General features: G+C 47.2%; 1 protein-coding gene across 2 annotated transcripts in view; it reads right to left on the reverse strand.

The window, feature by feature from the left end:
- mark4a (MAP/microtubule affinity-regulating kinase 4a) overlaps positions 1-17977 on the reverse strand; it is a 106835-nt gene that overhangs the window by 76415 nt on the left and 12443 nt on the right. For both annotated transcript variants that reach the window (XM_061740663.1, XM_061740665.1), the window contains exons 2-3: positions 15280-15477; positions 11806-11859 (exon numbers count right to left, since the gene is read on the reverse strand). In XM_061740663.1, coding sequence (XP_061596647.1) covers positions 11806-11859; positions 15280-15477 — 252 coding nt within the window. The remainder of the gene's footprint in view (positions 1-11805; positions 11860-15279; positions 15478-17977) is intronic.

Raw genomic sequence — 17977 nt, forward strand, 5'->3', positions numbered from 1 at the left:
TAAACTCAACCGTCAGACGTAAACTCAACCGTCAGACGTAAACTCAACCGTCAGACGTAAACTCAACCGTCAGACGTAAACTCAACCGTCAGACGTAAACTCAACCGTCAGACGTAAACTCAACCGTCAGACGTAAACTCAACCGTCAGACGTAAACTCAACCGTCAGACGTAAACTCAACCGTCAGACGTAAACTCAACCGTCAGACGTAAACTCAACCGTCAGACGTAAACTCAACCGTCAGACGTAAACTCAACCGTCAGACGTAAACTCAACCGTCAGACGTAAACTCAACCGTCAGACGTAAACTCAACCGTCAGACGTAAACTCAACCGTCAGACGTAAACTCAACCGTCAGACGTAAACTCAACCGTCAGACGTAAACTCAACCGTCAGACGTAAACTCAACCGTCAGACGTAAACTCAACCGTCAGACGTAAACTCAACCGTCAGACGTAAACTCAACCGTCAGACGTAAACTCAACCGTCAGACGTAAACTCAACCGTCAGACGTAAACTCAACCGTCAGACGTAAACTCAACCGTCAGACGTAAACTCAACCGTCAGACGTAAACTCAACCGTCAGACGTAAACTCAACCGTCAGACGTAAACTCAACCGTCAGACGTAAACTCAACCGTCAGACGTAAACTCAACCGTCAGACGTAAACTCAACCGTCAGACGTAAACTCAACCGTCAGACGTAAACTCAACCGTCAGACGTAAACTCAACCGTCAGACGTAAACTCAACCGTCAGACGTAAACTCAACCGTCAGACGTAAACTCAACCGTCAGACGTAAACTCAACCGTCAGACGTAAACTCAACCGTCAGACGTAAACTCAACCGTCAGACGTAAACTCAACCGTCAGACGTAAACTCAACCGTCAGACGTAAACTCAACCGTCAGACGTAAACTCAACCGTCAGACGTAAACTCAACCGTCAGACGTAAACTCAACCGTCAGACGTAAACTCAACCGTCAGACGTAAACTCAACCGTCAGACGTAAACTCAACCGTCAGACGTAAACTCAACCGTCAGACGTAAACTCAACCGTCAGACGTAAACTCAACCGTCAGACGTAAACTCAACCGTCAGACGTAAACTCAACCGTCAGACGTAAACTCAACAACCGTCAGACGTAAACTCAACCGTCAGACGTAAACTCAACCGTCAGACGTAAACTCAACCGTCAGACGTAAACTCAACCGTCAGACGTAAACTCAACCGTCAGACGTAAACTCAACCGTCAGACGTAAACTCAACCGTCAGACGTAAACTCAACCGTCAGACGTAAACTCAACCGTCAGACGTAAACTCAACCGTCAGACGTAAACTCAACCGTCAGACGTAAACTCAACCGTCAGAGACGTAAACTCAACCGTCAGACGTAAACTCAACCGTCAGAGACGTAAACTCAACCGTCAGACGTAAACTCAACCGTCAGACGTAAACTCAACCGTCAGACGTAAACTCAACCGTCAGAGACGTAAACTCAACCGTCAGACGTAAACTCAACCGTCAGACGTAAACTCAACCGTCAGACGTAAACTCAACCGTCAGACGTAAACTCAACCATCAGACGTAAACTCAACCGTCAGACGTAAACTCAACCGTCAGACGTAAACTCAACCGTCAGAGACGTAAACTCAACCGTCAGACGTAAACTCAACCGTCAGACGTAAACTCAACCGTCAGACGTAAACTCAACCGTCAGACGTAAACTCAACCGTCAGACGTAAACTCAGACGTAAACTCAACCGTCAGACGTAAACTCAACCGTCAGACGTAAACTCAACCGTCAGACGTAAACTCAACCGTCAGAGACGTAAACTCAACCGTCAGACGTAAACTCAACCGTCAGACGTAAACTCAACCGTCAGACGTAAACTCAACCGTCAGACGTAAACTCAGACGTAAACTCAACCGTCAGACGTAAACTCAACCGTCAGACGTAAACTCAACCGTCAGACGTAAACTCAACCGTCAGACGTAAACTCAACCGTCAGACGTAAACTCAACCGTCAGACGTAAACTCAACCGTCAGACGTAAACTCAACCGTCAGACGTAAACTCAACCGTCAGACGTAAACTCAACCGCCAGACGTAAACTCAACCGTCAGACGTAAACTCAACCGTCAGAGACGTAAACTCAACCGTCAGACGTAAACTCAGACGTAAACTCAACCGTCAGACGTAAACTCAACCGTCAGACGTAAACTCAACCGTCAGACGTAAACTCAACCGTCAGACGTAAACTCAACCGTCAGACGTAAACTCAACCGTCAGACGTAAACTCAACCGTCAGACGTAAACTCAACCGTCAGACGTAAACTCAACCGTCAGACGTAAACTCAACCGTCAGACGTAAACTCAACCGTCAGACGTAAACTCAACCGTCAGACGTAAACTCAACCGTCAGACGTAAACTCAACCGTCAGACGTAAACTCAACCGTCAGAGACGTAAACTCAACCGTCAGACGTAAACTCAACCGTCAGACGTAAACTCAACCGTCAGACGTAAACTCAACCGTCAGACGTAAACTCAACCGTCAGACGTAAACTCAACCGTCAGAGACGTAAACTCAACCGTCAGACGTAAACTCAACCGTCAGACGTAAACTCAACCGTCAGACGTAAACTCAACCGTCAGAGACGTAAACTCAACCGTCAGACGTAAACTCAACCGTCAGACGTAAACTCAACCGTCAGACGTAAACTCAACCGTCAGACGTAAACTCAACCGTCAGACGTAAACTCAACCGTCAGAGACGTAAACTCAACCGTCAGAGACGTAAACTCAACCGTCAGACGTAAACTCAACCGTCAGACGTAAACTCAACCGTCAGACGTAAACTCAACCGTCAGACGTAAACTCAACCGTCAGACGTAAACTCAACCGTCAGACGTAAACTCAACCGTCAGACGTAAACTCAACCGTCAGACGTAAACTCAACCGTCAGACGTAAACTCAACCGTCAGAGACGTAAACTCAACCGTCAGACGTAAACTCAACCGTCAGACGTAAACTCAACCGTCAGACGTAAACTCAACCGTCAGACGTAAACTCAACCGTCAGACGTAAACTCAACCGTCAGACGTAAACTCAACCGTCAGACGTAAACTCAACCGTCAGACGTAAACTCAACCGTCAGACGTAAACTCAACCGTCAGACGTAAACTCAACCGTCAGAGACGTAAACTCAACCGTCAGACGTAAACTCAACCGTCAGAGACGTAAACTCAACCGTCAGACGTAAACTCAACCGTCAGACGTAAACTCAACCGTCAGACGTAAACTCAACCGTCAGACGTAAACTCAACCGTCAGAGACGTAAACTCAACCGTCAGAGACGTAAACTCAACCGTCAGACGTAAACTCAACCGTCAGACGTAAACTCAACCGTCAGACGTAAACTCAACCGTCAGAGACGTAAACTCAACCGTCAGACGTAAACTCAACCGTCAGACGTAAACTCAACCGTCAGACGTAAACTCAACCGTCAGACGTAAACTCAACCGTCAGACGTAAACTCAACCGTCAGAGACGTAAACTCAACCGTCAGACGTAAACTCAACCGTCAGACGTAAACTCAACCGTCAGACGTAAACTCAACCGTCAGACGTAAACTCAACCGTCAGACGTAAACTCAACCGTCAGACGTAAACTCAACCGTCAGACGTAAACTCAACCGTCAGAGACGTAAACTCAACCGTAAACTCAACGTCAGACGTAAACTCAACCGTCAGACGTAAACTCAACCGTCAGGACGTAAACTCAACCGTCAGACGTAAACTCAACCGTCAGACGTAAACTCAACCGTCAGAGACGTAAACTCAACCGTAAACTCAACCGTCAGACGTAAACTCAACCGTCAGACGTAAACTCAACCGTCAGACGTAAACTCAACCGTCAGACGTAAACTCAACCGTCAGACGTAAACTCAACCGTCAGACGTAAACTCAACCGTCAGACGTAAACTCAACCGTCAGACGTAAACTCAACCGTCAGACGTAAACTCAACCGTCAGACGTAAACTCAACCGTCAGACGTAAACTCAACCGTCAGACGTAAACTCAACCGTCAGACGTAAACTCAACCGTCAGACGTAAACTCAACCGTCAGACGTAAACTCAACCGTCAGACGTAAACTCAACCGTCAGACGTAAACTCAACCGTCAGACGTAAACTCAACCGTCAGACGTAAACTCAACCGTCAGACGTAAACTCAACCGTCAGACGTAAACTCAACCGTCAGACGTAAACTCAACCGTCAGAGACGTAAACTCAACCGTCAGACGTAAACTCAACCGTCAGACGTAAACTCAACCGTCAGACGTAAACTCAACCGTCAGACGTAAACTCAACCGTCAGAGACGTAAACTCAACCGTCAGACGTAAACTCAACCGTCAGACGTAAACTCAACCGTCAGACGTAAACTCAACCGTCAGACGTAAACTCAACCGTCAGAGACGTAAACTCAACCGTCAGACGTAAACTCAACCGTCAGACGTAAACTCAACCGTCAGACGTAAACTCAACCGTCAGACGTAAACTCAACCGTCAGACGTAAACTCAACCGTCAGACGTAAACTCAACCGTCAGACGTAAACTCAACCGTCAGAGACGTAAACTCAACCGTCAGACGTAAACTCAACCGTCAGACGTAAACTCAACCGTCAGACGTAAACTCAACCGTCAGACGTAAACTCAACCGTCAGACGTAAACTCAACCGTCAGACGTAAACTCAACCGTCAGACGTAAACTCAACCGTCAGAGACGTAAACTCAACCGTCAGACGTAAACTCAACCGTCAGACGTAAACTCAACCGTCAGACGTAAACTCAACCGTCAGACGTAAACTCAACCGTCAGACGTAAACTCAACCGTCAGACGTAAACTCAACCGTCAGAGACGTAAACTCAACCGTCAGACGTAAACTCAACCGTCAGACGTAAACTCAACCGTCAGACGTAAACTCAACCGTCAGAGACGTAAACTCAACCGTCAGACGTAAACTCAACCGTCAGACGTAAACTCAACCGTCAGACGTAAACTCAACCGTCAGACGTAAACTCAACCGTCAGACGTAAACTCAACCGTCAGACGTAAACTCAACCGTCAGACGTAAACTCAACCGTCAGAGACGTAAACTCAACCGTCAGACGTAAACTCAACCGTCAGACGTAACTCAACGTCGAAACTCAACCGTCAGACGTAAACTCAACCGTCAGACGTAAACTCAACCGTCAGAGACGTAAACTCAACCGTCAGACGTAAACTCAACCGTCAGACGTAAACTCAACCGTCAGACGTAAACTCAACCGTCAGACGTAAACTCAACCGTCAGAGACGTAAACTCAACCGTCAGACGTAAACTCAACCGTCAGACGTAAACTCAACCGTCGAGACGTAAACTCAACCGTCAGAGACGTAAACTCAACCGTCAGACGTAAACTCAACCGTCAGACGTAAACTCAACCGTCAGACGTAAACTCAACCGTCAGACGTAAACTCAACCGTCAGACGTAAACTCAACCGTCAGACGTAAACTCAACCGTCAGACGTAAACTCAACCGTCAGACGTAAACTCAACCGTCAGACGTAAACTCAACCGTCAGACGTAAACTCAACCGTCAGACGTAAACTCAACCGTCAGAGACGTAAACTCAACCGTCAGACGTAAACTCAACCGTCAGACGTAAACTCAACCGTCAGACGTAAACTCAACCGTCAGACGTAAACTCAACCGTCAGACGTAAACTCAACCGTCAGACGTAAACTCAACCGTCAGACGTAAACTCAACCGTCAGACGTAAACTCAACCGTCAGACGTAAACTCAACCGTCAGACGTAAACTCAACCGTCAGACGTAAACTCAACCGTCAGGACGTAAACTCAACCGTCAGAGACGTAAACTCAACCGTCAGACGTAAACTCAACCGTCAGACGTAAACTCAACCGTCAGACGTAAACTCAACCGTCAGAGACGTAAACTCAACCGTCAGACGTAAACTCAACCGTCAGACGTAAACTCAACCGTCAGACGTAAACTCAACCGTCAGACGTAAACTCAACCGTCAGACGTAAACTCAACCGTCAGAGACGTAAACTCAACCGTCAGACGTAAACTCAACCGTCAGACGTAAACTCAACCGTCAGACGTAAACTCAACCGTCAGACGTAAACTCAACCGTCAGACGTAAACTCAACCGTCAGACGTAAACTCAACCGTCAGACGTAAACTCAACCGTCAGAGACGTAAACTCAACCGTCAGACGTAAACTCAACCGTCAGAGACGTAAACTCAACCGTCAGACGTAAACTCAACCGTCAGAGACGTAAACTCAACCGTCAGACGTAAACTCAACCGTCAGACGTAAACTCAACCGTCAGACGTAAACTCAACCGTCAGACGTAAACTCAACCGTCAGACGTAAACTCAACCGTCAGACGTAAACTCAACCGTCAGACGTAAACTCAACCGTCAGACGTAAACTCAACCGTCAGACGTAAACTCAACCGTCAGACGTAAACTCAACCGTCAGACGTAAACTCAACCGTCAGACGTAAACTCAACCGTCAGACGTAAACTCAACCGTCAGACGTAAACTCAACCGTCAGACGTAAACTCAACCGTCAGAGACGTAAACTCAACCGTCAGACGTAAACTCAACCGTCAGAGACGTAAACTCAACCGTCAGACGTAAACTCAACCGTCAGACGTAAACTCAACCGTCAGACGTAAACTCAACCGTCAGACGTAAACTCAACCGTCAGACGTAAACTCAACCGTCAGACGTAAACTCAACCGTCAGACGTAAACTCAACCGTCAGAGACGTAAACTCAACCGTCAGACGTAAACTCAACCGTCAGACGTAACTCAACCGTCAGACGTAAACTCAACCGTCAGACGTAAACTCAACCGTCAGAGACGTAAACTCAACCGTCAGACGTAAACTCAACCGTCAGACGTAAACTCAACCGTCAGACGTAAACTCAACCGTCAGAGACGTAAACTCAACCGTCAGACGTAAACTCAACCGTCAGACGTAAACTCAACCGTCAGACGTAAACTCAACCGTCAGACGTAAACTCAACCGTCAGAGACGTAAACTCAACCGTCAGACGTAAACTCAACCGTCAGAGACGTAAACTCAACCGTCAGACGTAAACTCAACCGTCAGACGTAAACTCAACCGTCAGACGTAAACTCAACCGTCAGACGTAAACTCAACCGTCAGACGTAAACTCAACCGTCAGACGTAAACTCAACCGTCAGACGTAAACTCAACCGTCAGACGTAAACTCAACCGTCAGAGACGTAAACTCAACCGTCAGACGTAAACTCAACCGTCAGACGTAAACTCAACCGTCAGACGTAAACTCAACCGTCAGACGTAAACTCAACCGTCAGACGTAAACTCAACCGTCAGACGTAAACTCAACCGTCAGACGTAAACTCAACCGTCAGACGTAAACTCAACCGTCAGACGTAAACTCAACCGTCAGAGACGTAAACTCAACCGTCAGACGTAAACTCAACCGTCAGACGTAAACTCAACCGTCAGACGTAAACTCAACCGTCAGACGTAAACTCAACCGTCAGACGTAAACTCAACCGTCAGACGTAAACTCAACCGTCAGACGTAAACTCAACCGTCAGACGTAAACTCAACCGTCAGACGTAAACTCAACCGTCAGACGTAAACTCAACCGTCAGACGTAAACTCAACCGTCAGAGACGTAAACTCAACCGTCAGACGTAAACTCAACCGTCAGACGTAAACTCAACCGTCAGACGTAAACTCAACCGTCAGACGTAAACTCAACCGTCAGACGTAAACTCAACCGTCAGACGTAAACTCAACCGTCAGACGTAAACTCAACCGTCAGACGTAAACTCAACCGTCAGACGTAAACTCAACCGTCAGACGTAAACTCAACCGTCAGACGTAAACTCAACCGTCAGACGTAAACTCAACCGTCAGACGTAAACTCAACCGTCAGACGTAAACTCAACCGTCAGACGTAAACCAACCGTCAGACGTAAACTCAACCGTCAGACGTAAACTCAACCGTCAGAGACGTAAACTCAACCGTCAGAGACGTAAACTCAACCGTCAGAGACGTAAACTCAACCGTCAGACGTAAACTCAACCGTCAGACGTAAACTCAACCGTCAGACGTAAACTCAACCGTCAGAGACTTAAACTCAACCGTCAGAGACGTAAACTCAACCGTCAGAGACGTAAACTCAACCGTCAGACGTAAACTCAACCGTCAGACGTAAACTCAACCGTCAGAGACGTAAACTCAACCGTCAGACGTAAACTCAACCGTCAGACGTAAACTCACCGTCAGACGTAAACTCAACCGTCAGACGTAAACTCAACCGTCAGACGTAAACTCAACCGTCAGACGTAAACTCAACCGTCAGACGTAAACTCAACCGTCAGACGTAAACTCAACCGTCAGAGACGTAAACTCAAACCGTCAGACGTAAACTCAACCGTCAGACGTAAACTCAACCGTCAGACGTAAACTCAACCGTCAGAGACGTAAACTCAACCGTCAGACGTAAACTCAACCGTCAGAGACGTAAACTCAACCGTCAGACGTAAACTCAACCGTCAGGACGTAAACTCAACCGTCAGACGTAAACTCAACCGTCAGACGTAAACTCAACCGTCAGACGTAAACTCAACCGTCAGACGTAAACTCAACCGTCAGAGACGTAAACTCAACCGTCAGACGTAAACTCAACCGTCAGACGTAAACTCAACCGTCAGAGACGTAAACTCAACCGTCAGACGTAAACTCAACCGTCAGACGTAAACTCAACCGTCAGAGACGTAACTCAACCGTCAGACGTAAACTCAACCGTCAGACGTAAACTCAACCGTCAGAGACGTAAACTCAACCGTCAGACGTAAACTCAACCGTCAGACGTAAACTCACCGTCAGACGTAAACTCAACCGTCAGACGTAAACTCAACCGTCAGACGTAAACTCAACCGTCAGAGACGTAAACTCAACCGTCAGACGTAAACTCAACCGTCAGACGTAAACTCAACCGTCAGACGTAAACTCAACCGTCAGACGTAAACTCAACCGTCAGACGTAAACTCAACCGTCAGACGTAAACTCAACCGTCAGAGACGTAAACTCAACCGTCAGACGTAAACTCAACCGTCAGACGTAAACTCAACCGTCAGAGACGTAAACTCAACCGTCAGACGTAAACTCAACCGTCAGAGACGTAAACTCAACCGTCAGACGTAAACTCAACCGTCAGACGTAAACTCAACCGTCAGACGTAAACTCAACCGTCAGACGTAAACTCAACCGTCAGACGTAAACTCAACCGTCAGACGTAAACTCAACCGTCAGACGTAAACTCAACCGTCAGACGTAAACTCAACCGTCAGACGTAAACTCAACCGTCAGACGTAAACTCAACCGTCAGAGACGTAAACTCAACCGTCAGACGTAAACTCAACCGTCAGAGACGTAAACTCAACCGTCAGACGTAAACTCAACCGTCAGACGTAAACTCAACCGTCAGAGACGTAAACTCAACCGTCAGAGACGTAAACTCAACCGTCAGAGACGTAAACTCAACCGTCAGACGTAAACTCAACCGTCAGACGTAAACTCAACCGTCAGACGTAAACTCAACCGTCAGACGTAAACTCAACCGTCAGAGACGTAAACTCAACCGTCAGACGTAAACTCAACCGTCAGACGTAAACTCAACCGTCAGACGTAAACTCAACCGTCAGACGTAAACTCAACCGTCAGACGTAAACTCAACCGTCAGACGTAAACTCAACCGTCAGACGTAAACTCAACCGTCAGACGTAAACTCAACCGTCAGAGACGTAAACTCAACCGTCAGACGTAAACTCAACCGTCAGACGTAAACTCAACCGTCAGACGTAAACTCAACCGTCAGACGTAAACTCAACCGTCAGACGTAAACTCAACCGTCAGACGTAAACTCAACCGTCAGACGTAAACTCAACCGTCAGACGTAAACTCAACCGTCAGACGTAAACTCAACCGTCAGACGTAAACTCAACCGTCAGACGTAAACTCAACCGTCAGACGTAAACTCAACCGTCAGAGACGTAAACTCAACCGTCAGACGTAAACTCAACCGTCAGACGTAAACTCAACCGTCAGACGTAAACTCAACCGTCAGACGTAAACTCAACCGTCAGACGTAAACTCAACCGTCAGACGTAAACTCAACCGTCAGACGTAAACTCAACCGTCAGACGTAAACTCAACCGTCAGACGTAAACTCAACCGTCAGAGACGTAAACTCAACCGTCAGACGTAAACTCAACCGTCAGACGTAAACTCAACCGTCAGACGTAAACTCAACCGTCAGACGTAAACTCAACCGTCAGACGTAAACTCAACCGTCAGACGTAAACTCAACCGTCAGACGTAAACTCAACCGTCAGAGACGTAAACTCAACCGTCAGACGTAAACTCAACCGTCAGACGTAAACTCAACCGTCAGACGTAAACTCAACCGTCAGACGTAAACTCAACCGTCAGACGTAAACTCAACCGTCAGACGTAAACTCAACCGTCAGACGTAAACTCAACCGTCAGACGTAAACTCAACCGTCAGACGTAAACTCAACCGTCAGACGTAAACTCAACCGTCAGACGTAAACTCAACCGTCAGACGTAAACTCAACCGTCAGACGTAAACTCAACCGTCAGACGTAAACTCAACCGTCAGACGTAAACTCAACCGTCAGACGTAAACTCAACCATCAGAGACGTAAACTCAACCGTCAGACGTAAACTCAACCGTCAGACGTAAACTCAACCGTCAGACGTAAACTCAACCGTCAGACGTAAACTCAACCGTCAGACGTAAACTCAACCGTCAGACGTAAACTCAACCGTCAGACGTAAACTCAACCGTCAGACGTAAACTCAACCGTCAGACGTAAACTCAACCGTCAGACGTAAACTCAACCGTCAGACGTAAACTCAACCGTCAGACGTAAACTCAACCGTCAGACGTAAACTCAACCATCAGACGTAAACTCAACCGTCAGACGTAAACTCAACCGTCAGACGTAAACTCAACCGTCAGACGTAAACTCAACCGTCAGACGTAAACTCAACCGTCAGACGTAAACTCAACCGTCAGACGTAAACTCAACCGTCAGAGACGTAAACTCAACCGTCAGACGTAAACTCAACCGTCAGACGTAAACTCAACCGTCAGACGTAAACTCAACCGTCAGACGTAAACTCAACCGTCAGACGTAAACTCAACCGTCAGACGTAAACTCAACCGTCAGACATAAACTCAACCGTCAGACGTAAACTCAACCGTCAGACGTAAACTCAACCGTCAGACGTAAACTCAACCGTCAGACGTAAACTCAACCGTCAGAGACGTAAACTCAACCGTCAGAGACGTAAACTCAACCGTCAGAGACGTAAACTCAACCGTCAGAGACTTAAACTCAACCGTCAGACGTAAACTCAACCGTCAGAGACGTAAACTCAACCGTCAGAGACGTAAACTCAACCGTCAGACGTAAACTCAACCGTCAGACGTAAACTCAACCGTCAGACGTAAACTCAACCGTCAGACGTAAACTCAACCGTCAGACGTAAACTCAACCGTCAGACGTAAACTCAACCGTCAGACGTAAACTCAACCGTCAGAGACGTAAACTCAACCGTCAGACGTAAACTCAACCGTCAGACGTAAACTCAACCGTCAGACGTAAACTCAACCGTCAGACGTAAACTCACCTTCTGAAGGCTCGTCGGGTTCAGCTGAGTTTTGTCAATGATTTTTATTGCAACCTGGAAGAGAAATCACATTATTATTGGTTAGGAACAAGTCAACGAGCGTAAAAAACAGAAATAGAAGCATTTTCATTTATTTTCCTTTTATGGTTTGGCAATCCATAATTTTACAGATAGATTTTATGAAGAATCTGCTGGTCTGTTGTTCCTAAAGTTGTTCCCAAAGTTGTTCCCAAAGTTGTTCCCAAAGTTGTTCCCAAAGTTGTCCCTAAAGTTGTTCCCAAAGTTGTTCCTAAAGTTGCGTGTAAGTAGGAAAGAAATTCATTAGGAAATAATTGCCTTTATGCCACATTTCCTTAAATTTCTCATTTTTGGGGATTTATGTATTTATTCCTCTGTATATTTCCTGTCTTAAGTTCCTATTCTTTTCTCTATTTTCTAGCGTCCCTGAACCGTAAGCTCCTCAACATCCATCATTCAAATGAAAATGTTGAGCTTAGACACTAAAAGAAGCAAAATCAGGCTGAGGCCAAAACTGGAGAAATTGGAGAAGTTTTAATCCACACTGACAATAACCCCTTAACCCCTTAACCTCCAGACAATAACCCTAACCCCCCTTAACACCCTAATCCTAACCCTAACACTACAGTCAGGAACATTGGAGAAGTTTTAATCCACACTGGCAGGAAGACGTGGACCTGACTCTAACCCCTGACCCCTTAAACCCCCTAAAATAACCCCTAAACCTTTAACCCTGTAACCCCTTAACCGCCCAAAACTACTCCTCACCCCTTAATCCTAAAACTAACCCCTTAACCCCTAAACAATAACCCACAAACAATAACCCTAACAATAACCCCCATAACCCTAACCCCTTAACCCCTTACCCCCCCCAAATAATACCTTAACCCCTAAAGAATAACGCTAACCCCCTAACCCCTTAACCCCAAACAATAACCCACAAACCCTAACCCCCTTAACCCTAATCCCCTAACAATAACCTCCAAAACAATAACCCTAACTCCCTAACTCTAACTCTAACTCCTAACCCCCTAACCCTCAAACAATAACCCCTTAATCCCTAACCCTTTAACCCTCCTAACCATAACCCTTTAACCCCCCAAACCATAACCCCTCAAACCCTAACCATTTAACCCCTCAAACCATAACCCCCAAACCCTAACCCCCCTAACCCTAACCATTTAACCCCTCAAACCCTAACCCCCCAAACCCTAACCCCCCAAACCCTAACCCCTAAACCATTTAACCCCCCAAACCCTAACCCTAACCATTTAACCCCCCAAACCCTAACCCTAACCATTTAACCCCCCAAACCCTAACCATTTAACCCCCCAAACCCTAACCCCCCTAACCCTAACCATTTAACCCCTCAAACCATAACCCCCAAACCCTAACCCCCCTAACCCTAACCATTTAACCCCTCAAACCCTAACCCCCCAAACCCTAACCCCCCAAACCCTAACCCCTAAACCATTTAACCCCCCAAACCCTAACCCTAACCATTTAACCCCCCAAACCCTAACCCTAACCATTTAACCCCCCAAACCCTAACCATTTAACCCCCCAAACCCTAACCCCCCTAACCCTAACCATTTAACCCCTCAAACCATAACCCCCAAACCCTAACCCCCCTAACCCTAACCATTTAACCCCTCAAACCCTAACCCCCCAAACCCTAACCCCCCAAACCCTAACCCCTAAACCATTTAACCCCCCAAACCCTAACCCTAACCATTTAACCCCCCAAACCCTAACCCCCCAAACCCTAACCCCCCTAACCCTAACCCCCCTAACCCTAACCATTTAACCCCCCTAACCCTAACCCCCCAAACCCTAACCCTTTAACCCCCCAAACCCTAACCCCCCAAACCCTAACCCCCCTAACCCTAACCCCCCAAACCCTAACCCCCCTAACCCTAACCCCCCTAACCCTAACCCTCCAAACCCTAACCCCCCAAACCCTAACCCCTAAACCCTTTAACCGTCCAAACCCTAACCCCCAAACCCTAACCCTTTAACCCCCCAAACCCTAACCCCTAAACCCTTTAACCCCCCAAACCCTAACCCCCCAAACCCTAACCCCCAAACCCTAACCCCCCAAACCCTTTAACCGTCCAAACCCTAACCCCCAAACCCTAACCCTTTAACCCCCCAAACCCTAACCCCTAAACCCTTTAACCCTCCAAACCCTAACCTCCCAAACCCTTTAACCCCCCAAACCCTAACCCCCCGGCTCTAATCACATCCCTCTCAATCTCTCCAGAAAGAACCAGCTTCAGTTTTTTACATATTAAAAGCTTCTAAGACATTTTACAGTGTACTGCTCTTGTTTATAGCTAGTACTGCTCTTATTTGATTGATTAGTTATTCAATAAAGGTCATTTCAAGTTTCATTCATGTTTCATATTAGCAACTAATATTAGTAACGAGTCTTCAAATCTTGTTGCTTAAACTCAAACATCGTTTGACATTATTTCATTTCTCCATATTTTATAGAGGACTGAGCAGAAGATAATCAATCAACTCTCATCACATTCGCCCTAACATCCCGTTAGCATCACCTCCCGGCCCGTTAGCATCACCTCCCGGCCCGTTAGCATCACCTTTTCTCTCTTTTGTCCATGTTGCAGCATCCTTTGCCGGACACCGGAACCTGCAGGTGTTCGTGGGTGGCTTGTAGCTTGCATTACGGAGCACAAGTCTTTCCCCGACCCTGCACCCCAACCTGGGACTTGCTGATTGGGCCGGAGCTTCGGGAGCTGTGTGCTGGCCTGCGGTCCCCACCCCCGGTCATCCCGTTGCTGCTTCCACCTGCCTGCTGTGCTGTTGCCGTCCCTGACCCACCAGTCTGGCCCTCGGCAGGAGGGTCCCCCCTTATGAGCCTGGTCCTGGTCCAGGTTTCTTCCCTCCTAAAGGGGAGTTTTTCCTTGCCACTGTTTGGCTTAAGGTTTTTCTCCCACTAGGGGAGTTTTTACCTGCCATTGTTTATGTAATAACTGCTCGGGGGTCATGTTCTGGGTATGGGTCTCTGGAAAGCGTCTAAAGACAACTCTGTTGTATTAGACGCTATATAAATAAAATTGAATTGAATTGAATTGAACCTCCCGGCCCGTTAGCCTCACCTCCCGGCCCGTTAGCCTCACCTCCCGGCCCGTTAGCCTCACCTCCCGGCCCGTTAGCCTCACCTCCCGGCCCGTTAGCCTCACCTCCCGGCCCGTTAGCCTCACCTCCCGGCCCGTTAGCATCACCTCCCGGCCCGTTAGCCTCACCTCCCGACCCGTTAGCCTCACCTCCCGACCCGTTAGCCTCACCTCCCGGCCCGTTAGCATCACCTCCCGGCCCATTAGCCTCACCTCCCGGCCCTTAGCGCTAGCGTTAGGGTTAGCATTAGCGTTAAGGTTCTCACCTCTCTTCCCGTCAGGATGTTAGCATTAGCATTAGCATTGGGGTTCTCACCTCTTTTCCCGTCAGGATGTGCCGCGCCAGCTTGACCTTGGCGAAGTTCCCCTTGCCGATGGTCTTGAGGAGGCGGTAGTTTCCGATGTGCGGCGTCTCGTCGGAGCAGGAGGCGATGGAGTTCCTGCAGCGAGCGCCCAGCGAGCGGCTGGACTGGCTGGTGGACTTGTCCGAGCGGCTGGAGCCCAGGGAGACGTGCTGGAGGGAAACGAGGGTTAGGGTTAGGGTTAAGATAAGATAAGATAAACCTTTAATAGTCCCACAGAGGGGAAATTTGCAACAGAGGGGAAATTTGCAATTAGCCATCACACACTTATATGAGCGGCTAGCTCTCAGGGAGACGTGCTGGAGGGAAACGGAGGGTTAGACGGAGGGGAAGGAAACCCCCATGAAAACCATCACAAACTGCAGAAGCAGCAGCAACTACAACAGGACTAAAACCACGTGCCCCCTTGGAGACTCAGGCCCCGTTTCCACGTAGCAGAAACGTTGGTGTTTTCCTGCGTTTTGTCTGTTCGTTTACACGAAAACGAAGCTCAAAGTCTCCAAAAACCATCATCGCCGAAAAAACTCCAGCACTTCTGGCTCCGAAACAACAAACCAATCACAACCGTCACAATGTCTGGGAGGCGGAGTGTTGAGGAGAAACTGGTTTGTGATTTGTTTACTCGTCTGTCAATCAGCAAGCAATCACAAAGCCTGTTGTTAAGACACGAGTCACCGTGTAACCCTAACCCTAACCCACAACCGCTGCTACACGATCTGCAAGAGCAACAAACGTGGAGCAAAACAGCTTAGCAAATGGACATTTTACTTTTAAAACTCTCCCAGATGGCACAGTGGACAAATCCCAAGTGATCTGTGTCCACTGGAGTAAAGTATTCAGCTACTATAGAAGTTCTTGGAGCCTCAGGTATCAAGCAAAACACACGGGCGTTGATCCCAGCACAGACCTTAGGTCTGACCAGCTGGTATTTCTTTTTCCTGCTGTATTGCCTACTGTTGTTGACTTGATATTGCTTGTTATTGCTTATGTTCTACCTCTAAGTTCTGTCTAAAACATCCAGAATGCTCTTGCCCCCTGGGGGGGGCACGGGGACCTTCTGTGTGTTTTGAACAGACACAATGTTACATTTTGCCCCTGTAGAGGCTACAAATCTTTAGTTAAAGGAGCTTGAGGCTCCTTCTAAGAAATGAGACTCATTAGCGCCACCCTTCACCACGACGGCCGTTGGGGGTACTGCAGCCAACAGTGAAGCCGGCACGGGAGAACGGGGAGAACGTGCATGCAGCGTCATGTGACGTCACATCCACAGGACAGCGCGGGAAACTCTGGACCGAATTGCAGCACATTTTGCAGCACACAGCCTGTTCAAGGCAAAGGAGAGATACCCTAGAGGAAACATTCTTTTGGGTTTGGAACGCTTCATCTGACATTATTACTAGAAAACTTAAAATGTATACGGATTTTTTTCATAAATCTTGCCACAATCCGGCCTCAAGCTCCTTTAAATAAAAGCCTGCGGATGCTACTAAATATTTTCCCTTTTTTACCTACATCTCAGCATACACTTTTCTTTCACTTTTTCCTTGAAATTTTAGAGAAAAACGATTGTGAGATTAATCACATAGTTAATTACAGAAATCATGGATTCATTAAGATTAAAAATTTTCATCGTTGGCCAGCACTACAACATATATAAACACTTGTTTGCATAGAAGGTGCAGATAGAGGACTAGTGATCTTGGGAGGAAGGTTTGAAGGTTTTAAGGTTTGAAGGTTTGAAGGTTTGAAGGTTTTAAGGTTTTAAGGTTTTAAGGTTTTCCAGAGAGAGTGTTTTCTCCAGATTTGCAGCAGGAAGGAGTGAATAAAAGGAGCAGATGTCGACTCAGCGGTTCCTAACGGTTCCAGGTCACATGACCTGGCCGGGTCTGGAGGGTCATGTGACCAAAACCAGCAGGACTTCCTGCTCTCAGTCTCACAACAAACACCATGGTACAACAACACGCTTCCTGTTCCCACAGCAACCCAAAAAAAAAAATCTTTAACCTTTTTTCTTTTTTTTTTTTTTTTTTTTTTTTACCTTGTCTGCACACATATTATTGAATTATACCATGACGGTAGAAACCAAAAGTGTATATATGTGCATTATTACTATATGTAATATATACATATATATACGCACACATATGCGTACACATACATAAATATACACATACAAACCCAGTGTTTTTTTTTTTTTTTTTTTTTTTTTTTTTTTTTTTTTTTGGGGGGGGAGGGGGTGGGGGGGGGGGGGTGACGACATCCGCTGCCAATCCAGGAAGCAGGAACACACGGAGACACACGTCAAGCACTGGAAATCTGCAACAAAAAAACCACAAACAAAGCACGAAACCGGCACGGAGCCAACCAAAACACGAACAGCAATCGACCTAAATCTTGAGATCTGATCGCAGTCTGAGCTAAGCTATCGCTACCGCTACCTAAACCCAAAAACTAGAGAGCCAGCATGCAGGTGAACAAGCCAGTGTGTATGTCTATGTGTGTGTGTGTGTATGTATATGATCATGCGTGTGTGTGTGTGTGTGTGTGTGTGTGTGTGTGTGTGTGTGTGTGTGTGTGTGCATGTGACTAAATGACTATATGTGTGTATGTGTGTGTGTGTGTGTGTGTGTGTGAAATAAACCAAACAAAGCT

Source organism: Cololabis saira, chromosome 14, assembly GCF_033807715.1.
Source record: "Cololabis saira isolate AMF1-May2022 chromosome 14, fColSai1.1, whole genome shotgun sequence".
Taxonomy (NCBI): Eukaryota; Metazoa; Chordata; class Actinopteri; order Beloniformes; family Belonidae; genus Cololabis; species Cololabis saira.